Here is a 24,632-nt window from a genome sequence, read left to right on the forward strand (position 1 = left end):
GTAGCCAGAATTTCAGATGGTCTAATAAACTAAAAGTAAAATGTGTGTTTGGTTAATTTCTTCCTGCAGGTTCTCTCACCACATGGTGCCCGGCCCCCCAGGCCCTCACGCAACAGGCATCCCTCATCCAGCCATCGTCAACCCGCAGGTCAAACAGGAGCCGCCACATGAAAGTGACATCATGCACATGTAAGACGGCTGGGTTTCTTTGTCTACAGCAGCCGTGTCAAACTCGTTTTAATTTTGTTTGGGCCATTATAAATGTTCTCAAAGGGCCTTTTGTGCTAAAAGGTTTTGATAAAATCCATTAACAAACAGTATTATTTACACTAAATAATACTGAACATCCATTCACATTGATTGGATCCACCAAGATTGTGATTGTTTTTGATTTTTTTCCCTTTTTTTACAATCAAAATCACAGATTTTGTGGTGCCAATTTATAGATATTTGCAAGGAATGATGTAATTTTTACGCTACAGCATGACGTTAAAAGTATCTTTTTGTTACTCGCAGTATAGAAAACGGACTGCATCTTGATATCGAGTAAGGCTGAGGCAGTAGAAGAAATACTGCCACCTGCAGGGGGGAGTTAGCATCACTTAAGCCCAATGTGTTTGGGCATTTTTGCATAAAATAAACTCAGTTATGCATTAGTGTGGAAAAACACGTGAATTTCCGCTATGGTGGACCAGATTTGGCCCCTGGGCCTCGAGTTTGACATGTGTTTTACGGTATTCGCATTGGTACCATGAGACTTGTCAGAGTGGGAGCAAAGCGCTGCTTGCTCACTGGGGGGATTTCAGCATTTGGTTTTAAGTACTTTCCAATGTTCTGTGGACAAAGTTTGGTTGCCATTAATGATGAAGTAATCTCTTCGCATGAAGGGCTGCGAGTGTGCAACTGCACATGATTAAAGAGGCAGGGGCCCATGGCGTGGCAACGCTTCTCACGCTGCCCCACCATTGGCCGGGAGAAACCAGTCGCCATCATGGCACCGCAATTTCCTCCTTGTGCCGCTCCGCTCCTTTTCATTCTCTCATTTTCCAACCATTTTCTTTGATTTTCTTCACCTCGGTCCGCCGCGTCTGCAGGAAGTCCCAGCACGAACAGAGAAAGGAGCAGGAGCCGAAAAGGCCGCACATCAAGAAGCCGCTAAACGCCTTCATGCTCTACATGAAAGAGATGCGTGCGAACGTGGTCGCCGAATGCACGCTGAAGGAGAGCGCCGCCATCAATCAGATCCTGGGACGAAGGGTACGTCACGCGTCCCACTCATTTTCTCTGCAGCTGATGCTTTTTTGTTCTTTACAACTCAAATCGCCTAAAGATCACAGTTTAGGACCCAGGAATTACAAAGACTTCCATCTGCATCACCGCAGCGTGCGACGAGATTTTGTAGTTTGCAATGATTGCCTGAGCCAATTACTGTAGATTCAGTCTTGTGTCAAATTGTGCGCCATAAAATCAGCCTTGATGGTGGCTCAGTTGGAAATGTGAAAAATCTGGATCCGCGTAGAAAGCCCTAATGATCCAGCAGCTCGAATCACATGATAATTGCTCGCCGACGCAGTTTGAATAAAAAGTGATTGTAAATCAGGCTGCGTTCACACTGCAGCCTGAAGTGACCCAATTCCGATTTTTTTTTGTCAAATCGGATTTTTTAGCCGTGGCTGTAGCCGTTCACACTTCCAAATAAATGCGACCTGTATGTGTTCTGCAGTCTGAACGGGCAAACGACCTGAACGTGTCCCGCATGCGCAGTAGAGGGCGCAATAGCGTCAGCGTTCAACCGCCATAAAAAGAAGAAGAAGAAGAAGAAGAAGGAGAAGAAGAAGAAGAAGAAGAAGAAGAAGAAGAAGAAGTCTGCGGAAGTAAACACGGAGGCTAACGGTGGAGCTTAGCTTACACATTTGAAGTTGTTGTCCGGCTGGAGCAGCATATTAACAACTTAATCCTCATTATAGTCCGTCATGGTTGTTGTTCTTCTTCCCGTTTGCGCATATCAGGACGCAGAATAGTGACATTTGTCGAGTATCAGTGACGTTTTGGTCAGATGAAAGCGACCTGGACGGTAGGTCACATTTGAATCGGATACCCAAGGGGCCTGGGTCGCTTTCAAAATGTTCAGTTCTTATCTGAATAGAAGGTTTCTATTCGTCCTAAATCTGCCATTTGGAAAATATTAGTAACTCAAGACTTTTCCAATGTGAAAACCATCATGTGGTGGGTTCATGTATGATGATGCTCTGTGAATTAATGACTTTCTTTTCCCAAACATATATTGCAAAGTGAGAGATCCAAGGCAGGTTGTTCTGATTTTCTGAATTTCTAGAAAAAAAATCGACTTTTTGACTAGACTTGTCTATATCTGCAGTGAAAATGTTTAAAACGAGCAGAACTGTTATAAGAAAAACTAATTCATTTTAAGACTTACCACACATTATTGTTAATTTTTTTCTTTTTCTTTTTTCAAATCTGCAGCAACATTTGGACGATTAATGGATTCTTTTGACCAAACTCTGAAGACTCAGCTGTATATCAATTAACTGTTCTGTATTTGTCCCCCCCTCTAATCTTTGTACTGAAACAGTGGCATGCTTTATCTCGGGAAGAGCAAGCTAAGTATTATGAGTTAGCCCGCAAGGAACGGCAGCTCCACATGCAGCTCTACCCTGGCTGGTCCGCTCGAGACAACTATGTAAGTATCAACAGAACAGACCGGCAGCGGTGCGCGTGCTTGCATTCATGTTGTTTCTATGTCTGTTGTGTGATTTAGTCTTTTAAAGGCGCACATTAATTCACAGGAGCCTCCTCTGTGTTAATGGGGCCCGTCTGCGGAGCCTTTGTTTCTGCATAATGTGTAATTCATAACACTGTTATGGTGCCATCCACACAGAGATGGATGTTAGGATCACGGCGATTATTATTGCCACTGAGAGTGAAAATTGCCTTGTAATGGTGATGCTGGTCTTTGATGTGCCGCATCGGCGCAGAGCTTCAGATGTAGAAGCAGCTGTCGGAGCGAGCCGAGGAGGCCGGATTGTTCCTGCCAGAGTTCACCTCTGCTCCCCCCAGCTGCGCATTGTATTTCTGAATGCGTCGCAATCAGGAAGGTTTAGGACGTACAGAGGTTTTTAGAATATTCTCCTATTCAGAAGTACAGTAGCCGAGAGGAACAAATGTGCAGCAAAACGCCTGCAAACTCATGAATGATGCAAACTCCAAAACGCACAAACACAAAAATGGAAAAATGCTGCAACCAAAAAGACAATGCTGCAAATAGCTCCACAAAAACACAGGTCCTTCAGACCACTAGGTGTTATTCTGTTGCATGTGTATTTCAGTTTTTTTGGAGTTTGCATCATTCAAGTGTTCAGCAGAGTGTTTACACCTGTATGCTTTGCGCCTGCACCTGTCGACAACAGTTCAGAAGTATTGAGGAGTTTGTTGTCTTCAGGCAGCCAAACCTTCTTGGTCAGTAGCTCTCCAAGGTTTGAGAAGGTCTGTTAACAGCTTTCTGTGGACTTGCGCTGCTTTTTAAACATTTTGAGACAAGTGGAGCACATAAAAAGGAGCAGGGATGGGCACCAGCAAATTAGCTTCTGGCGCCTCAAATGGGTTTTATATTTGAGCTGCATATTGCCCCTTTTTAAATAAAGTGTATTATATTAACTAAATAATTAGTTGCGCTAATCCTGAGGTTCTAACAACAATCATTTAGTTCTGCTCATGCTAAAGCGCTAAATCGACATGGTATTTAATGGAAGCTAATGCTAAAGCGCTAACAACTTAAATTCAGATTGTATATGCTCTTGAAAGACTCCGACCCTCTAGCAACTATTTAACTGACCTGAACGTTATGCGCTGTTATTCCAGACGTGTGTAGTTTCATACAAACTGTTGAAATATATGCTGAATTAGCTGAGTGTTTTCAAAGTTAGCAACAAATGCTAAAGGAAAAGTTATCTAAGTTTTGCGGTTTAGCAAAAAGGAATCTTCCTTCAAAAATGGAGTGCTGAACGCTGGAGTAAGAAGCTGCCCAAGTCCAAAGACAGCTTGGAGTCAAACAGTAAAGAGTTTAAATGTGATTTCAAACTTTAGCACTTTAGGAGTGTGTATCCACAGCTGTCCTCGTGTGTGTGTTTGTGTGTGTGAATGTGACGTGTGATATTTTTTCTGAGAGAGAGCACCAGCTTTTATTAAAAGTGTGGCTCCGGCACTCACCTTCACTCCACCACCGAAGTGCTTTGTGGTGTTTACCTGCCTCCCCTCGGACATCGACGGCGCCCCCTGCTTTGTGCCGCCGCCGCTCCGCTGCCGACCCGCTGCTCTGAGAGCGACCCAGCCGCAGCATCAGCTGCTGCTCTAGCTTTCCTAGGAGAAGTCGATCGTCTTTCTGTTAGTCACGTCAGAGAGATAAGAGCCTGACTCATTCTTTGCGTGAATCACCAGCTGTTGACTGGAAGCATGTCTTGCCTGGAAACCCCACACAGTTCAGGCGTGCTGCACCTCTCTCATCCCTCCTTTCACCCACACTCGCTCGGTCTGTCCTCCTCGCCGCCTGCCGCAGCGGCAGAAGGCAGATTAGCTCATGAATAAGTGGATTAGCAGACTTTGCAGCTGGAAACCAAAGTGCTTCTCATATTTGAGTAGAACGACTCCTCTCTGCTATCTATACCTTTAGTCCCCCCCTTTGGGGATTTAGCTGAAGCTATAAATCCTCACATGTCCTTACTGGAAGGAGAGTGCTGCTCTCTGCAGAGGATACTGCTCCAGTTTTAGAGAATATTTTAATTGCTCTTTTTGTTTCTCATCTTCACGATGTCAGACGCAGACAGAACAGTTTAACATGCACTGCAAAAACACACACCAGCTGCGTTGCCATTAACCATAAAATGGAGCAACTTGAAATAAATTTGTTCAATGGAAACATGTAAAAAAAAAACAAACACGTTTTTCAGGCATATCAAAACACGTTTTTAGCATCACACGAGTCATGTGATCCACAACCAGATGTTGGTGCTGACGGACACAACAAAGAAGACGACAGGAAGTAGTAGGAGGATGTTGGTTTGTTTTGGGGTTTTCAGTCAAGGTGCAGCTCATGTCATCACAGTTCATGAAAAGTTATGTATTATTCCAGCGAGATGAATCCAATTGGCGACTACATCACCCCCAAAGCGCTGCACACGTAGCCACGCCCAGTGGGCGGGGCTTCTTACTGAATGAGACGCCAACGTCTCCTCTGATTGGCTGATAGGTGAGCGCTAGCGCCACAGCTCAATTATGAATACGTCTCATTACTTGTTTACAACAAGCTTATTGACACATAATTTTAATTTAATTAATTTTTTTAGTGGAAACGGTAATTGCAAAAAATGTTTTCTTTTGACATTAGCAGAATATTGACAAAGATATGCGAACAACTAGGTTTACCAAGTATTTTTGGTTTCATTTTTTTCTCTTTCATTCACAATTTTATAATTATTGAATTTGTTTAGCATAAATGCTGCCTCTGGTTTTAGCTGGTCATGAATTCTTGGGGTTTTCCACTGCGGTGTGGCTGCTGGACGGCTCCTTCTGCCCCTTTCCTGTCAGGGTGCTACGCTAGCTTGAGGAGCAAAGCAGCTTAAATTTGACTGGCAGCCATTCAGAAAGGACGAGTGTTCCAGACAAATCGGCCCGATTTTCTTAATTTTGGGCGATCGGCGACCAAAAATTTTATATCGGCCAAAATCTGAATCAGCAGTTTGAGCTTCTTATAGATGGTCTATCGTCCAGGAAACTGCAATCGAAGCACTGCTATCAGAAAGACGAGCACGACAAATAACATTTCAATGAGTTAATTTAACTTAAGTTTTATAATAAGTACCAGATAAGATTAATGATATAAATATATGCAATTGAAAATCTGGTTAATATATATATTTTTTACTTTCTGAGGCTCCACTTTTAAAAACGCTCTTAGTAGAGTTGAAATAAGACCAAACTAACTTACAAGTAGCTTTTCAGCAAGTCAGATTTTTAATATTGATGAAAAAGTTTTAGTTCCACTGGCAGATTATTTCACTTAAAACAAGGGAAAAATGTAACATGTTATTAGTGACATAATGAGCCAGTGGAACTAGAACTTTCTTTAAAAATCAACAATAAGGAATTAAAACCAGCTCCTATATCTTGCTGAAGTTCCCTGTAAGTTAGTTTGGTCTCATTTAAACTGATTTCTGCACTAAACTGGACCGATGATCCCGGGTAAGGTTCAGTGTTTTTGCTGCGAGTCAGGCTGTGCAGAGCAGACGACACTCGGTTGCCGGGTTCCTCTCAGGGTCGCGGGTTGCGGTGGAGTGCGGAGGCCGGGGTTTCGCTGCTCGGCTGCCCAGCAGGGGATGAGTGAACATGGCAGTCAGCAGCAGGATATCCGAGTGGTCTAGTGAGCGTGAGTGCTGGAGCCACACTTTATGCGTTCCTCTGTATATTTTTAGGGGAAGAAGAAGAAGCGGAAGAGGGAGAAGATGCAGGAAACGGCCACCGGTGAGTGCTGCTGCAGCTTCTGTGTGGTTTTTGCATTTAGGAGTTTGGGATTAATAATCTGCTACAATGTTTTGCTGCATAATTATTTCCCATTAAAAACGGGACTAAATGCAAATGAAAGTAGAGCCAAACGTGGTCCAAATTCATCACCCATCAGCGTTCTGACCCGACTTGTTTTTATTTTTTTTTGTACCCTGAGCATCCCCTAATCCATTCATTCTTTATGCCTCCACATATTACACCTACTTTGGGATTAGTCTGTCCTTTTCTTCGGAGTACTTACAGATTCTGGGCTTTGCACTATTTTTCTGCACCACAGTATGTCTCTCTGCTGACCTTGTTTATCTGCGCATTTCAAGCCCTCCTCTTAGCTCTGCAGCTGTAATCCACTGAGAATTACACCTTAGGTTAAATGTCAGTATTTTCATGGTCTGTGTAAGTCCACTGGGCCGGTTAGCGTCCAGTTACGTTAAGAAAAACAACAAACTGTTAAAAAAGATGCAATTTTCTGCAGGTACAGGCCAGAGAATGAAAACGGCGTACATCTGAGAATATGGTAAGACCACCTCTATGCCCTCCCTGTCTGGTTAATATTTGTCAAGTTTCCTTTTTAAACTGTTAAACACTGACTTGAGAGCTGGCGCTCGCAGACTAATCCTAAACAGGTCCACCATAACCTCACCATGGCCATTGTGTAGCGCTCTATGCTAACCCAAACGGTGTCGAATGCCTGCATGTGTGTGTTTTCTGTTCTGCTGTGTATGAAATGTCTGAACCATACAGGTTTTGACCTGATTTGACTCTCAAGCATGTGTTTTAGTTGTCTGTGAATGCAACATTGCAAAGCGCATAATTCATGCTAGCTTACCGAATTATCTCTGCAGAAAGGTACTGGACCAGGTACCTGTCTTAAGCTTCAAAACTTGGGAAGAAAATGTGAATGTTTTTGCTTAATTCTTGCTCCGTCAGTCTTGTTCTTCAGCAAATTGTCTTTTTTTGAGTCTGTAACAATGAATTTATTAATTTATTTGAATTATTTCAATAATCAATTCATCACGATTAATAGGATTAACCGTTTCAGCCCTACATGGTATTTTTTAGGTACGGTGAGTTCACTGATCAGAAAAAAGATTGAATTTCTGAGTTTCAGTGATCAGTTTCAGGGCTGATCAAGGGGAGTATTGATTCTGATCACAGTCTAGTTGAATTGAACCAGATCTTGGTCAAACGCAGACTGGCAGGTCAGAAAGCTGCGCTCGGTGCGTCTCGTCATGACAGGAGCTGGATTATGTTGTTTTGCTGCTGGTGGAGGCTTGGTGTCCATATGGGCTGCATATGTCGCCTTTGTAAAGCAGAGCAGGTTGGATGAAGCAGGACCTTAATGAGATGCTTCGGCTTAATAAGATTTCATGGCTTCTGGGGTCTCTGGGTGTTTGAAAAGCTCTCATAACACAGGCAGCCATTTTTTTTAACACGCTGAAGTTGCGTGGAGCTTTAGATTCAGATGTTTCAGTTTGTATCAAAGGCAGCAGTATTTTTCCTCACTGGGAGGATCCCGTTATTCCGCTTCCAGAAAAATCCGGGCTGACGTGACAAGTCGGCCCAACGACTCAAAGGTTTTCCACTTGATCGATTCTTGACCCAACGGGGCTCTCTGAACCCAAAATTAGGCCGCTCTGCTTTTTCCTTTTGTCTCCCTTTTTTATACAAACAGCCGGTTTTCAAAGAGCCGTCAGCGCAAGCGCAAAAAAGCCACTTCATCTCTGATCCAATAATTAGCAGCGCCTAGCCGCGGCGGGATGGACACCCCGGCTGATTCTCAGTGACAGCCTTAAACTAATATGCATAATACCGGGGATACTGCCACAACTCCCCAAGCCCTCAATTTATGCAGATCCCAGAGAGCTGGATTGAGGTTCGCCTGCTGTAGATGCCAAAAAACATCTTTAAATGAACTCGTTTGTCTGTTTCTTTTCATCCGCCCCATCTGTCTCTCTCTCTGTTTGAGCAGTCGAGGAGAAACGTTGTTGTTACTTTAATTGATTCTTCAATTAAGCTCCCGACATTTTCTTTCTTTATTACAGTCAGAAGATAGAGACGAAAATGTGCAAGTTGAGTTTAGAGAAATGTGTTTAAAACCACCTCCAGAGTTTTTTGTTTTGCTCCCATGCAGCCCGATCAATAGGCCTTTCTCAATAAGCAATAAATCAATTGATCGCCTAAAAGCTAAAACAAACTCAGTTTAATGTTTTCCTCTCTTTCTACCAGAAACTGGACGATAAAAGTCTTCAGTCTGGCGTTGTGGTCTCAGCTAGACCCTTTTTTTCATAATTACTGTCATTTGTTGTTTTGTTTATTTTGGATTTTAAAATGTTTTCGAATTCCAGTATTAAATATTCATTAGAATTTAAAGGTTATTGATCTTTGAGAATACGTTCTGGGACTATTTTGCCATTATAATTATATCGCTTGAAAACAATATTATTGTTTATCAAAACATCTTCTGGGACAATTTATGCTGCAGGTATATCTGTTATCTTGACTACTCGTCAATAGTTGGTAGAGTTTTTTTAAAGGTTTTTCTTTGAACTTTAAATGTCTTTGTTCTTGAAGGTAGAGATTTTGTGCAATGCGAGCTTTAAAAGTGGTTTGTCTTTGTTACATAAATGAAAACTAAGAACTGTTTTCAGTAAATAAACGCATCAACATGCAGCTTGATGCACTTTTGATTTGAATAGTTCTCACATAACCGCTACCGATTTGTGCTTTGATTCATAATCTGGGATAATCTTCTAATTTCTCCAGTTTTCTTGCATTAATAACCTTAAATAACCTGCAGTATATTCTTATTCTTTCTGATCAATGTGTCTCCATGTAAAAGTGTAGAAATTGCTGCTCGTACTCTCCAGCTCCTAAACCCTTCGTGTCTTAACAACATTATGAACCTGATGTGGGACGTGTTGGAAATTGCCCAGGGCGGCATTAAAACAGGGGCTACACAAGTAAATAGCCTTTCTATTTGTCCCCCGAGTAAGTTTTCTATTGCTTATATGCATGCAGCAGTCAGTGGGGAGTTGGCACCTCATGTAGAGTAGATGTTCCCCACTCAGAGAATAGACTGAGTGTGTTACCTACTTTCTTTATATTTTTATAATTCCCACTGGAATCTCAAAATTCTCACTTTAATCTTAGAATCCTGACTTTTTTTTATTTTTTTACCTAATCTAACAATTCTTGTTTTAATCTCAGAATTTCAACTTTAATGCAGCTTGGTACCTGAAGGAGAATTAACTTTCTTGAGGAAGGAAGGATGTTAGATTTAAGTGATTTTTTTTCATTAATTTCTTTTTATGCAGCTGATTAAAGTCAGAATCTGTATTTTTTTTTAGTGGCTCTAATCCTCTTCCATATAAATCCCGTTTTAGGATTAGGAAAAAACCTCCTTGATATTTGGGAATATCTTCATGTTTTCTGGTCTGCTGTGTTTTTTCTGTTTCAGACGGTTTTTCATGCCTCGATGTCTCTTTTTCTCACGATAACCCGGTTTCTCTGTCACCTTGTTTTTCTGTCGCTGGAATCCGTTCCTCCGCGCTGTTAGCCTTTTGTCTGAGTCAGCCGCTGATTCCCAGCCTCTGCGATAGTTATCAGCACGGCCTGCAGGCTTTCCCCCTCATTTCAGCTGCTGCTCACTTTATCACACTCGCACACCTAACAAAGCCGGCTTTTTAGAGCACCAAGCACTGCAAAAACACAAAACCTTACCAAGTATTTTTGTCTAGTTTCTAGTGTAGATATCTGAATACACTTGGAAAAAAGACAAAATTAACTTACAAGTAACATTTCAGAAACATACAGGAGCTTGTTTTAGGTAAATAATTCCTTATTACTGATAAAAAAAAAAGCTTTTGTTCCACCAGCAGATTATTTCACTTGTAACAAAACATTTTCCCCATGTTATAAGTGAGATAATCTTGTAATAACTTTTTTAATAAGTTGCTGAAAAGTTAGTTTTATCTTATTCCAAGTGTATTCAGGCATGTGTAATAGAAACTAGACCAAAAATACTTGGTCAGATTTTGTGTTTTTGCAGTGTGACTTTTCCAGCAGCCATTGTACAGCTCATACACCAGTAAACCTGCTGGGGTTGCTAGGTAACGGCGCGGTGCCTGCTGATTCGTGACGTTTCATTCTGGAGGTTTTTGAAGCGGCTCATTTTCCAGACATCAAAAACCAGCTGGGTGATTCGGTTGTTTTTAGTACCTTTTTATTAATATTAAGGAATTATTTACTTAAACCAAACTCCTATATCTTGGTAAAAAGTTACTCGTAAATTCTTTTGACATATTTCAAGTGAGTAAGAAACTAGACAAAAATACTTGGCCAAGTTTATTGTTTTTGCAGTGCGGAGCTGCAGAAGATGTGATTCTTCACTTGTTTTCAGTTTCATTCAGGATGTTTTTTTTTTTTTTAAAAGACGGAAAAAACCTCTGCAATTAACGGCCAGTTTTCCTGCTCCGGAAAATATAATGAAAGTGTTGTTCTGGCTTCAGCGGCCCCTCCCCTGCGCTCCGTCGTCGTCTGATGTGAGCAGCCAGAAGTCAGCTGTCAAACGTCTTTGATGAGAAAAGAGGAGGACGGAGGCGAGCGTGTGTTCAGAGAAACGGGCCAAAAGGAAAACAGAAAATCCCAGAGTTCAGCCACTCATCCTCTGGTCCCCGTTGCCAAATTTTGTCCTGTTATTTGTTTCCTCTCATCGTTTTTCTCTCAGAACCTCATCCCAACACACACACACACACACACTCTCCAGCTGCAATTAGGCGATTTTTGGCGTCTGCCGTTTGAATCTGACGCTGAGCCTCTGGGCCGCGGCGGCACAGCCCAGTGCCTCCACACCCTGCCTTATTAGTGACCCCACCTAATTGGGAAAGGATAAAAAACCACTTTTGCAGCAAATGCAAAACGAGAGGATGTTTTCTTTCCAAACTGGCTGGAATGTGGGAAAGCTGGATGTAGGAGGTGGAAATTTGGACTCTAAACGGAGCAACACCTCGGCTAATGTTTCTGGAGGTAGGAAATGGAATCGGAAATGTCGCCTCCCCCCTCCCACCTCTTACAAAGCATGCTCTGTTGAGCAAAACGCCCCTCTTAGCACTCGGTTGGTGTAATTAAAGTTAGAGGATCTCTCACTCCACTGCGTCCCGGCCCCTTTTTGACGCTCCGAGGGGGGGAACCCGGCTGGTGGGGTTGTTTAGACTGGAGCGCAGGAGTTGTTTTGGTTGAGTCACGGACCCATTGTGCTGAGGCTGGGCCAGCTGCAGGAACTCTGAGGGTCCGGCCGCGTTGCTTTTTGTCATGTCTTCTCCACTTCCTCTTCCTCCCGTTCCCCCACTCTAACTCCAGGGCTGCTGCAGCCTTCTAAACCCAAGCTTATAGACAGACAGACAGACGGACTTTATTAATCCCTTTGGGATGTTCCCACACAGCACTCTTAGAAATACATCAAATGGTTAAAAAAATTCCCTTTTTTTTTTTTTTTTTTGCGTGTTTTTGTACTTTTATTTGGGCTTTTATGGGTTCTAAAATGAGTCCAAGCACTTAAAAAAAAATCACCCAGCTGATTTTTAGCATTACGTCAATATTTTTTGGTGTCTGGAAAATGAGCAGTTTCAAAAACCTTCTGAATGTAAAGTCACAAATCAACAAGCACTGCCCGTCACCTAGCAACCGCAGGAGTTCCGCCCGTCACCTAGCAACCGCAGGAGTTCCGCCCGTCACCTAGCAAATTTACTTTCTGAATGTCAAATTGCTCAATTATATGTTTAATGGAAACGCAGCTACTGTCTTTTCCTCTTCAGCCTCATAACAGAAAAGTTGTTTCTGAATTGAATCGTAAATCTAAAAATCAACATTAAAATCAAATACACTGAAAGATTCGCATCTCTGACCTCTGTCACAATAACAAATTTTGCTGGACGATAAATTGTCCCAGAAGTTATTGCGATAAACAATAATATTATTTAGAGATAATCTTTGAGCGATATAATGGTATTGGCATAATAATGCAAGAAGACATTTTCTAAGAATATTAAATGAAAATTTAATATTGCCACTGGACAAGACATTTTGAATTAAAACAGAATGACGACATAAATTGTGGAGTCTCTGTAAACAACTTTGGGTAATAATGTATCTGAAGGGGTGTGCATAAGTCTGACATGTCATAAACATTGAGGAATCTTCATATGTTTATGGTTGTCGTGATTATTCAGTAAATAATCATTTTAATGCAACATTTAGTGCAACTTTCCCATAGAGTGTCATTATTTACCTAAACATTCATCCTTTAATGACAGGTGTTATGTCATGTTTATGCACATTCCTTCAGATAAAATGTTACCCAAAGTTTCCTTAGAGTTGAGACCAAAACTCCAGACTGAAGACTTTATTCAGTTTGTGGTATTTAGAGAGAGAGAAGAGAAAACCGGTAAATCATGGAAATTATTGAGCTTGTTTTAATTTATCGTTCAACCGTCTCTGTTGAAGCACGTTGAGTAGCCTCTGCTGAAAGGTGTTGCATAAACAACGTCGCGTTTTAAAGGAGGTTTGACTCCATGAGATGTTATCAGAGGATGAAGCCTCTGTGTTTCTGTGATGTTTCGGGTTTGTTTGCTTTTGGGGAGGCGGAACCTGAGCCCGGCTCTTCTTTCACTCATTTTCTGCCTCATTTTCCCCGCTGAGGTTTTCCTGCCCTCTCCTCTGTCCCGGTGCTGGATGTGAGCGGCAGCCGCGTCCCTTTGAAGCGCCACCGCAGCAGAGGAGGCGGCCATTGTGCCGGCTCTTTGATCGCGCCGCCTCCTCTCAGACGGAGCTGTGCGGGGGCACGGGGCCAGACTTCAGCTGCTCGGGCCCCCAGCGACGTTCCCTCAGATGTGGGCGATGGCTCCCACTGACCCCCCTCGCCCCTCCTCGCTGCGCTGCGAGTCTCGCCCACGCATGCCTGAGGTTTTGGGTTTTTGGTGACTGTACCAGCCCCGTTCCCCCGCTGCTAACCACAATCAGACCTCACCCTCCTCTGCCCTGCGGTGATCAGCTCTCCTTCCTCATGTCTCTCCCTCTTCTGCACTTCATTTGGGAAAGCAGAGCTGTTTTTTTGTTTTGTTGTTTTGTTTTTTTAACGCCGTCAGTGGATTAGAAATGAAGCAGGAAGTCCAGCTGAAGTTTAGCAACATGTTGGTCGTGTTTTTGACATTTGGAGGGAAAGTTTCTCAGGACAAATGGAGGAAATGAGGAGGAATGTATTTCTAAGTGTGAAAGTTCTTGAGTGTCGAGATTTTGACACATTTTCCTAGATTCAAACTCTACAGTGTAAAAACACTTGAATTTATTGAAGAATCTCCTGGTTGCCTAATAATTCAGTATAAAGATGAAGCTTTGGATCCGTTTACCCTTTTACTTCACCACTCTGCAGACGTTAATTTGTCAAATTGTTGCTTGAAGGTTCTAGTCTTTCAAGCGCAGATATAATTTCAATACAAGTTAGCGCTTTAGCATTAGCTTCTGCTAAATACCATGTTAGTTTAGCACTTTATTGTTAGCAGAACTAATGCTTACTGAGCATTAGTTCACAACAAACAAATAATGTAGAAAAACAAAACACTTACATGGACAAACTGCTAGGCTTGATAATTAAGCAGCTAATGCTTTAGCACTAGCATCCGCTAAATACCTTGTTGGTTTAGCATTACTGGAAGTAATATTATTGACTAGGGGTTTAGGGTTAGTGCAGCTAACTTTTAAGTTAGCGGTTTCTGTTCTTCTACTGATGCAGCTGGGGGCGCTGCTGCCCCCTACAGGCCAGTTTTAAAACAAAAAATTTCTCCTCTTGAAAGGGCTAAACTTCAAAATGTAGCCACATTTTGAGCTTGATGTCAAATTGGTAAAACTAGAAACGGTAAAAATGGAAGGATGACCGGACAGATGCATATGGATGGAGGGAATAAGCCGATGGATGCACAGAGGGAAGTTTGGATAAACGGACAGAAAGGCGGACAGACAGATGGATGGATGCTCTTCCACACTTGGACAAAACTTGAATCAATTTTCACACTTTTCCAGACTTTAGGAACCTTGGAGCGAAAACAGCAGCAAAGTCCACAGACAACCTTTGAAAGATCGTCAGAAAGCCTGAAGAACTAATGATCAAGTGGTTTTTAGAGGATTACTTGAAAGTGAAATGTAAAGCAATGAGAGCCGGGCTGTAACTTGTGGAAAGGCCTCTCAGGCATGAAGTCTCCCCACTTCCTCTCTCCGCTGCACCTTCTGCTCCTCGCACCTCTCCGCACTCGGCTTATTTTTAGAGTAATTTGTCGGCTGTGTTTTTCTTTTTAATGGCTCCAAACAGAAAAACCCCATCGCTCTGGGTGGAGGAGGGGCGGGTGGGGGGCCGGTGGGGTGGGGGGGGCAGCTGTGGGTGCTTTGATTTGGCCGGCGAGGTGAAAGCAGCGATTGAGGCACGAGGCTGTGGCAGTTATCTTAACCTCCCACACTTCAAACGCCGGGGGAGACTCCTTCCTCCCCCGTCCCTCCATCCCTCCATCCGCCCGCCGCGTAAAGGCGGAGGGGGGACGATGGGGTGAGGCTTCGCTCGCCCTCAAACAGAGGAGCGTTTCATTTCCTGCAAAAAAAAAGAGAGAAAAAAATCCGGATTCCAGCGAGCATTCTTCAGCTCTAATGCAGACGGAGGAAGAGGAGGGAGGTGAGGAAGGGTCAAGTTGCTCCTGAATCCCAGCCTGCACTGTAAATTGTTGCGTTGTTTTTAACTGAAAAAAAGGAGGGAATATAAGTTTAGATTTTCAGTTTACTGAGCTACTGAGCTGATGCTAATTGAATAAATTAAGTGGATTCAACTTATAAGGCTTTGATTTGAAGAAGTTGAGTCTTCAGACGTAAAAATGTTTTAAAGGTTGTGAGACAGTTGGGATTGGCCAGTGAGGTATCCCATAATGCATTGCAGCAACTAAACCATCGTTTTATTTGGCAGAAAAATTAGTTTCAATAATAATAACGGTAATAAAAACAGACACTAGAAACATATTAATGCCAACAGTTTGACAATGCAGGGCAGTAGTTATGATTAATAATCTAAAACCAGCAGCTTTTTATGATTCCACACATGAAAACTGAACAAACTGCCCTCTGCTTCCTGTTGAGCAGAATTAAATAAAATCAAATGGTTTCCTTTTTATGTAAAGTTTCAAGTTAAAAAAATTAAGTAAATGTAATTCCAACATAGTCAGATTGAATAAATGAGATATTTTAATGAAATTTAAAGTAAGGAGAATTAATTGGATTTTACAGTAGAGTTATGTGTACTAATATGTCATTACGACTTAAAATGATCAAATTAGTCGAGTTGTGTAAACTTAAGATGTGCAGCTTGAACATACTAACATTTTTAAGTTTAGGTTATGTGTGGATTTGCATAAATTTTAGAAGGTAAAGTCCAATTTTTTAGGTCTTTTGTAACAAATTAATTAGTTGCATGATGAATTAAAACAAGCTCAATGATTTCCATTGGAAAGATTTATTATTTTTCTCTTTCTACCAAAAACAAACTGGTAAAAGTCTGGTGCTTTGGTTTGGCCTTGTTTAGAGAAACGTCATAATTCATTTTATTTGTTATTTTGTTTGTTTATTTTGGATATTTAACACAGTTCCAGTGTTTAAATTTTACTGATCTTTGAGAATATTGTCGTTTATCGTGATAACTTCTGGGATAATTTATCATCATTTGTTTTGGGCAACAACCAGCCCTGCTGCAACCGCTGCCACTTTTTTTTAGATTCCTCTTTTCAAACGAAGTGGCCCGGAGCCTGGGGACTCTTCCCCAGGCAGGAAGGCCGGTGCTTTTCATGTCTGCCGTGGGGGAAGGAAAAAGGCTCCCCAGGAAACTGGGTGCAGGGCCGGGCGCGGGCCTGCCTTCAGATCCTGGGATGAAAAGACGGAGGGCGGCGGAGGTAAATAAAAGCGACAGGAGATCTCTCTCCCTGTCTTTCCGCGCGCAGCTCCGGGGTCAGCGCTCCTCTGTCCCGCTCCCTTTTATCCGCATGTGGGGAAGCAGTCTGTTTGCGTGTGTGTTTTAGGGCTTCACGTTGCAGGACTCTGCTGACTGCTCTCCTTTGCCACAAGGGAGAAACAAACTAATATGGCTGCTTTTTTTTCCGCTCCTCCTCACCGTTCAGACATCGTTTGAGTCGCAGGAGGCGTCTGCCCACCTCTGTCTCTGCCTCTCCACTTTGATCACAGATTCTATTTGATGCCTCTCTGGTCTAAAATAACTCTCCCTTGTAGCTTGTCAATAGCTGAAGCAAACTCTGGTACGTTAGCCCAGATCACAGAGGGGGAAAAGAACCGGCTGACAAACAATTTCCCAGTGAGGAAGGGGGGGCAGTTTGGATAAAGCTTCAGATGTTTGTTGGATCAGATTTAGGTCATGAAACTCAGGCTGTTTTTACACCTGATAGTCCTATAGACTCATTTGATTTGTTACATTTCCAGCTGCTGTGGTTTGCTTTCACCTGCACTGTGTCAAATGAAACACAACCTTTGAAAAACCTGTTCCCCTCCTCGCCTGTGGGGGCGCCGCAGCAAGAACCACTGTAGAAAACGACTGGAAAAAAATGGAGTAGCGTTAGATTTGAGCTGTTGTAGGATTTTCTCCCGCTAGCAATAGACTTTGACATTTGTTTAGGTTGTATTTACCCAGAATGCCCTGTGCTGTAGTCTACTTCCTGCTATTGTGCAGTCTTTGGTCCGCTTGTCGTTTACATATGCATTCGAAGCACATCAGTTATTTTAACCGAACAGAGACCGAAGTTTGAAGGCAGGTCAAACCAAACTTTCTATACAAACGGACTGGAGTTTGATTGAAGCGGACTAAACGGAGCTGGTGTGCATGCATGTTAAGCAACTGGTTTATCTTGATGCAGAGTGGAAACGAAGAGCAGCTTCGTTTCCAAAGCTGCTCTTCACAAAAAGACCAACATGCTCACTGGCTGTGGGTTTGCTTTCTTTAGATAAAATTGTCCGAAGATCCAGCAGGGATTCAAACATTTGCTGAGTTTGTTGGGAGCAGTGATGGTTATAGAGTCCAACAGCTGGGAGGAAGGATCTACTGTAACTCTACTTTGTGCACATCGGATGCAGCAGTTTGTCACCGAAGGAGTTATTTATAGCATTGGTCCAATTTTAAAACCTTTTTAAAAACATTTTCCAGATATGTTTTTTAGAATTGCGCCGCTCAGGGCGGCAGCATGTTGGAGTAGCTCTGGACTTTCATTTATATTTTTTTCTTTTTCAAAACTTCATTCCTGGCTTTCTAGAGATCAATATTTTTTCTGGTTCCTTCTTGTTTTTTTCCTTCTTGTTTTGGATGATGTGTAGTTGGACAGATTTTGGTAAATATTTTTCATACTTTTCTATTTTGTTACAAAAATTATTGAATTTCCCTTTGGAATCAAGAGTATTTTTTAATTTGAACAAAACAAAATTTCCCTTTATTCCACTTTTCAGAAGCTTTGTCTTGTCAAGACGTTCGTTTCTATGCTGATGATATGCGGCTGTAGTTACCTTCCAGCGCTCGCTTAGCGTCTTTGGTTGGCGCTAACTCTTTGCCTGACCAGTAGAGGGAGCTCACAGGGAAGTGTAGTTGCCTTGCAATCGGAAAGTTGCATGTTTGATTCCAGCTTCTTCACCTGGATATTTATGGCCAGAGGAAGAACTTGTTGTTTTGCCCGTATGCGACCTGTTTGACTTTTACACAGCACTTTGAACATTATGATCTTTTCACCCAAAGCAAAATCTGATTTTCTGCCACGTTCATATGTGGAACTAAATCGGATACGTATCCGATACTTTTCAAAGCGTCTGCAGTCTGAACCGTCATGTTTTATCCAACTTTTTCGTTGCATAAAACGTGAGACATGCATCATGATTCTGTACCAGAATAAACCAGACAAGGTAAATAATGGTTGAAAGTTGTAATTCTGAAATTGTGAAAGAAGTTTGCGCCAGTGAAGCATCACACCCCGACCCCACCACTGAGTTCTGCAGAAGCTGCCTGCAGGCCGTAGCTATTAGCCGTTCTTTCTTTTTATCTTTATTTTTATTAGCTTAATTCGTCTTAGGATTTTATCCCGGCGCTCAACAGCTTTAAAATCGATCCGCAGACGGCGGCGTCCATTACTGCTTGTGTAAACGGAGCTCTGCTGAGTGACGTCAACGTTCTTCTTCTGCTCATGTTTGTTGCTTTAGGGGTCGTAAATTGTTCTCTGAGGTCTGATTGCGGTTGTGTTTAATTGGTATAAACAGCCATTCAAAACACACAAAAACAAAATTGATTTTAGCCAAAAATCTGAACTGAACATCAAGTCCTGCTGTGTGAATTTAGCCATAAAAGTTCAGGGAGGATCAAGGAAGAAGAGGTGTTAAAAAATGAGAACCTTTCTCACATTAAGGGAGAACTGCTCTCCTAATAGCTGAGTATTAGCTGTAAAACCAGTCCAGCCTGCCAAGAACGGACTGGGAACTGTCAGAGGCCAGTTACGTTTGAGGTTGCACCTTTTATTTCTACGGTTATAAATGCATAATGTGGGCATTGAGGGAAAAATGCCGGATTTCTTTTTTCTGTTTCCCCGCCGCTCGCCCACCTGCAGCCGGAGCTGAAATGTCAGCCAGAAGCCGCTCGGCTGAAACGGAGAAGTGCTGCCAGCTGGGTCATCAAAGCCGGGCCGGCCCACTTCCTGTCGCCGACCTCTGACCTCCTCTGGAGTTCAGAGCGTGGCTCGCCGCTCCGTTCAGTCAGCTGAATGTCTGAGAACCAAAAAGAAAGAAAAAAAAAAAACTGCTGATGGATGGAGTGGATGGGAATGAGGACGGCGGTGGGAATGGCGGTGGGAATGGCGGTGGGAATGGCGGTGAGCGCCTGCAGGGTGAGGCGGCTCAGCCTGACGCGTCTCTCTGGAATGTGAGCGACTTTTTACAGCCGATAAGTCTTTCACAATAAGCAACAAATCAACTAATCGCTTGATAATTACAATAAGCATGACCATTAGTCGTTACAGATGCTCCACTTTAAAAGCTTCATGCGAAATCAAGTTTTCCATCTTTATTATCTTACTCCCTCATCAGAAACACACCTGGACTGTTGCTTTGATTCTTTCATGCATGTTTGAGAAATCTTTTAATCTCCATGGCAACCATTCAGCTGTGGAAAACGCCTGGTTGGTCCTAGCAGCTCTGAGGAGGAGCTTCGTCCTTAAAGGCGGCTTCAAGGACGAAGCTCCTCCTCAGAGCTGCAGTTTTCCTGTTTAAGAGCTTCTGCCTCACAGAGCACCGGCTCCATTCAGCTCCTTCAGACTAGCCAGCACCAATTAGCAAACACCTGGTGAACATCAGCTGAGCTCATTATAGAAGCTGCTTCCCAGAGCAGCGCTGGTTAAAACGTCGTTAAAGGGTTAATAGAGGAGCCATGTTGCTCCTGGAGGCGGAGTCTCAGAAAGAGCAGGAGTTTCTTAAAGAGACAGAGGCCCAATTTCAAGGCATTAAATTGCAAAGTGAAATTTATTTTAAGTCAGATTTCATATATGAAGCATTTTTGTAACAGCTGAAGGTAACATAGTTACTTCATTGTGCTATAAAATGGCCCCATGTGCCTGGAAAACGCATAACACCACTTCTTAAATATCACTGAAGAAGCTGCAAACATTTACGAACATGAAGTGGTTAATCTGCACTTCCTGCCACTTTTGCCTGTTTACCTTGTCTGAGCTGAATGACTTGATTTTTATTTTATTTTTTAATGCAGTGTTGGTTACAGAGACTTTATAATCCATTTTTATTATTGTTTATTTTGGATATTGAAATATTTTCCACTTCTGGTGTTAAATGTTCTTTAGAAATTAAAGTTTTTTTTATTTTAAAATGTCCATGTTATCTCAGTTTGTGGTGCAGATGTTGAGCGTTTCTGTTTTCTCCCCTCAGGAGGAAAGAGGAACAGCTTTTCGACGTGCAAAGCGAAGGCAGCATCATCGGGTCCTCTGCTTGAGATGGAGGCCTGTTAGATTCCATGAAGACCCAAAACTCTCCGGTTCTCAGTGGGACCCCCTCCTCCTCCTCCTCCTCTTCCTCCTCCTCCTCCGCCCCTCCACCTTCACCTCCGCCACACCGGGACAGATTTAGCTCCTCCCTCGCCTCCTGAAGGCGCCTCCGCTCCGGAGACTGAACTGAACGAGACAATCAGGAATTTTAGCGGGAGCGCCGTCGCACCAAACCCTCCGTCTGTCTTCTGCACTGAAAACCCGCAGCACAGACTCCTCCTCTTCCTCCTGCTCCTCTTCCTCCTCCTCCTCCACCGGCACTAACTTATTCTAACTTATTTGTCACCTGTCCGTTTTTGTATAGTCCATCAGGCCCTCGCTCGCCCCTCCCTCGCTCCCACCTCTCACTGGAAACGTTTTGGGGACCGTTCCACCCGACCAAACGCCTCTTTGTTTTTGTTTTGTTGTTTCGACAGACTGCACTAAGGAAGACGGAGGAATCTCATCTCGTCTCACCAAACGTCCGACCAAGTTGATGCGAAGAAAAAAAACGGATCATTTCGACTCTCTCTCTCTCTCTTTGCTTTATTTAGACTGAATTTTATTTTGAATGCTTTTGTTTTTGTATCTCGTTTCATCTTCTCGGTGTATATTTTAGTGATTTTTGTTTTGTTTGTTTTTTTTATAGTGGTATATATGAAAATAAGCTTTTGGACGCAAGAAAGCCATTTTTCTTGTTGGAGCGTCTTGCAGAAAATCGAAACTTGCGGCTTCTTTTGATAACTATTTGTAACAAATAGTGACCTCGGGGTCGGCTCGGTGTAACATAAACGCTCGGTATGTGTACTTTTTAAAAACTGTCAGGATATGTTGGATTTTTCTGGATATTTTTGCAGGCTACTTCAGGATTTTATTGCTCGGAAACACGACAAATGAAGCAGATATATATATTTACTCCAGCACTTGACAGTCTTTCTTTTATTGCAATGGACCTTTTTGTCTTTCTCTCTCTGGTAGCTAATAGTGTGGTCTTTTTAGCCATGTTGTTTATTCCATCTCTGTAACATTTTTAAATTTTATTTTGATGCTCTATTTTTAGTATTACTTGACAAATTAATTTTTTTATTATTATTATTTTAATATTTCGGGTCACTGTTATCTTGGAGGAGCATTTTGTTCCCAGGAAGTCATATTTGAATTGTCTCAACATGTTTTTTGTTCTTTTTTTTAAATAAAAAGGCACCATTGTCTCATCTGATGAGTCGTGTGGTGAGCAGACCTGAAACCTTAACGTGCTTTAAAGCTCGAAGACGGAGAGCAACAAAAACAACATTCATGTACAGACTGTGTATAAATTTGAAGGTTGATTAAAGGATAGACATAAAAAATCTGAATGTTGTGTTTGGATCTGATCTGGTGTAATTCTGATGAAACGGCGCCATCTTCTGGTCAACATATAAATAACCATATTTATATATTTGGTGATGTACTAAAATATCAGCTTATTAACAATTTCATGTTTTATCCAGTTTTGTTTACAAATATATATAAAAAAGTGGAATAATGTGCTTGCATGCTGTAATCTAGACCAGTTTGTTTGAATTTTTATCAAAGCGCTTTGTGATTAAAACATTTTCAGAACAGCAAACAATACATTTAGTCAAATACCCTCAAAGCCAGGAGTAATTCTCATAATATATTAAAATAATACAGAAATTAATCAGCGTTCCGGTAACAAATCAATCAAAATCGGCTCTGCCCATCTGGATTTTTAACCTTGAATTAAAGAAACTCTGCGTTTCGGCTGTTTTTCAGTTTTCTGGACGTTTGTTCCAGATTTGTGGTTCTGGATTGGCTGCAGCTTTCTGATTTTTTTTTTTTATGCAGAACTGTTGGAGTAAAGATAAAAGCATGGATGAGTTTCTCTAGATCTTGAAGGAAATTCTAGAAATGCTCTGCAGGTCATAGAAGGCCGACTTTGTAACTGTCTTTATGTGACTGAAGGTTCAAACCCAGATCTTGGTTTCCAGCTGTAGTGACTGAAGCCGTGTGCTGAATATAGATCTATAACTCTAGATCTTTCACTTTGGGTCCAAAGATAATCACTTCATTTTGTTTCTGTTCAGCTGCAGAAAGTTTTGGCACAAAGTTCCAGTCCGGTTTCGCCGGATCATAAAACATTCCACACCTGGATCTGGTTTTGGAGGAAAAGTTTTCTGTCTTCCAGCTTCAGTCTTTGGTCCAAACCAGTGGAAAATCATCGTCACATGTAGAACCAACCAGAACCTTTAGTCTCACTAGTTTCCTTCTTTTACTCAGTTTTGGTGAAATATGCAGTTTTTTGGTTTTTTCCACATTTATCAGCTGATAGCTGCTGGTTTGCATCCAAGGGTCAAAGGTTAAAAATTCTGATAGTTTCTGCATGTTTTTTATATGGTTGCAACTAACAATTATTGTATTAATTATTCCAACGACTAATCTGATTAAAAAATGGTCACATTCTGCAGATATTTCATTTGACCACTATAAGCCTTTTTTGATTACAATATTAAAAATACACAAAAAAAATGCAAATAAGCAAATAATTCAAGTCTTTTTTAAATAGAAAAGGACTACAGGAGGAAGCGAGTGTGTCCTTTCAGAATAAAAGCATGAGGTTTATGTTTTGCACCTGTGATCATTTTGATCCTTTGCAGCTTTTCTGCAAACTAGAAGTTCAACATAAACAAGCAGATACGAGGAAAAACGTCTCAGTGGTTCAAATTCATTTCATTTTTGCCAGATTTCCTGTAACTGATAAGATCACTGCGCGCTCATATTTTTACATCCTGGCATTTGGTCTCTACTTTGACCTTTGCTGTTTGACATTTGAAGCCGTTCGGTTCGGGTTTTCTTCAGGTTCTGTTTGTAGACATCAACATGTTTTCAGTTTTCTCACCGAGGATGAAGCTGAAATTTAAGATTTTGTACTTCCAAAACTCAGTTGAAACAAATCTGTGTGTGAAAAAACTCCAGAGCATCAGGATTCCTGAAGATCCACGTCAAAATTCTCGACCAAAATCCCTAAACTAGCTTTCTGCCGACTGTTTGCGTAGCTGTGGAGATTCCCAGCAGATGTTTCAGTGGTCGGGTTCTGTTGGTTGCTGCGACCACTTCAGAGGAGCCGCAGCGAACACAGAACCGGGACGGCAGGCAGAACTACTGGGAAAACCTTCTAATGACTCCGTAGACGTAATCTCAGCCTGATGCTGGTTTTGTTGTTTGTTTTTGTTAACAGACAGACAGAAAACTCTGGACTTTGTTTAAAAACAAACTCTGCATCTGGAAAAAGTCTGCAGTCTTTACTGTGAAAACAAAAACTTACCAAAGAGTTTTGGTCAAATTTCTAATGCAAATATCTTAAAACACTTGAAATATGACTAAATAAGCAACTCTTCAGCAAACATATAGGCTCTTGTTTTAAATCAATAACTCCTTAATATTTTGCTTTCACTGGCAGATTATTTCACTTAAAACAGGAAAAATGTTTTGTTAAAGTGAAATAATAGGTAGAATTTTGAAAGGTAAAATTTGTGAACCTACAGGTAGAGCTATAAAGTATGTACAGAAGCATCAATTTGATTATTAATTGTTGCATTTGTGTGGCATGATTACTGCCTCATTCCTTTTGATTAACTTAAAACAGGTCCATGAATTTAACTGGCAGCCAATCAAAAAGAGGAGCACAATAAAAAATATTACAATAAATTATTTTATCCAATATTTTAATAATAATGACTGAAAACTGGTTAGATTTTGTGATCATTTTTATTCTTTTGCATTTTTCCCTAATTTCCCCTCCAGTTCTCTGAGGCTCCTCTAGCGCCCCCTGGCGGCCCCACTTTGAGAAACACTGTGTTGAAATATTTCAGCTCAGAATAGTTTTCTGGATAATAAATTAGCTCTGCTTCGGTAATCAATCACCTTACTGGTTTATGTTTCTTTAAATAAATCACATTCAGC

At 41.7% G+C, this 24,632-nt stretch overlaps 1 protein-coding gene across 4 annotated transcripts in view; it reads left to right on the plus strand.

Annotated features, from left to right (window-relative positions):
* Window positions 1-22,024, plus strand: part of lef1 (lymphoid enhancer-binding factor 1) — a 64,719-nt gene extending 42,695 nt beyond the window's left edge. Inside the window, exons 6-11 of one of the 4 annotated variants that reach the window (XM_008422603.2) lie at window positions 70-189; window positions 1,095-1,257; window positions 2,594-2,701; window positions 6,492-6,534; window positions 7,049-7,090; window positions 20,575-20,663. In XM_008422603.2, coding sequence (XP_008420825.1) covers window positions 70-189; window positions 1,095-1,257; window positions 2,594-2,701; window positions 6,492-6,534; window positions 7,049-7,083 — 469 coding nt within the window. In that variant the 3' untranslated portion in view covers window positions 7,084-7,090; window positions 20,575-20,663. Of the gene's footprint in view, window positions 1-69; window positions 190-1,094; window positions 1,258-2,593; window positions 2,702-6,485; window positions 6,535-7,048; window positions 7,091-20,574 lie in introns of all 4 variants that reach the window. The other 3 variants (XM_008422596.2, XM_008422581.2, XM_008422589.2) reach the window with 3 other exon arrangements.
* The last annotated feature ends 2,608 nt before the right edge of the window (window positions 22,025-24,632 follow it).

This window comes from Poecilia reticulata, linkage group LG1 (genome assembly GCF_000633615.1).
Source record: "Poecilia reticulata strain Guanapo linkage group LG1, Guppy_female_1.0+MT, whole genome shotgun sequence".
NCBI classification, from domain to species: domain Eukaryota; kingdom Metazoa; phylum Chordata; class Actinopteri; order Cyprinodontiformes; family Poeciliidae; genus Poecilia; species Poecilia reticulata.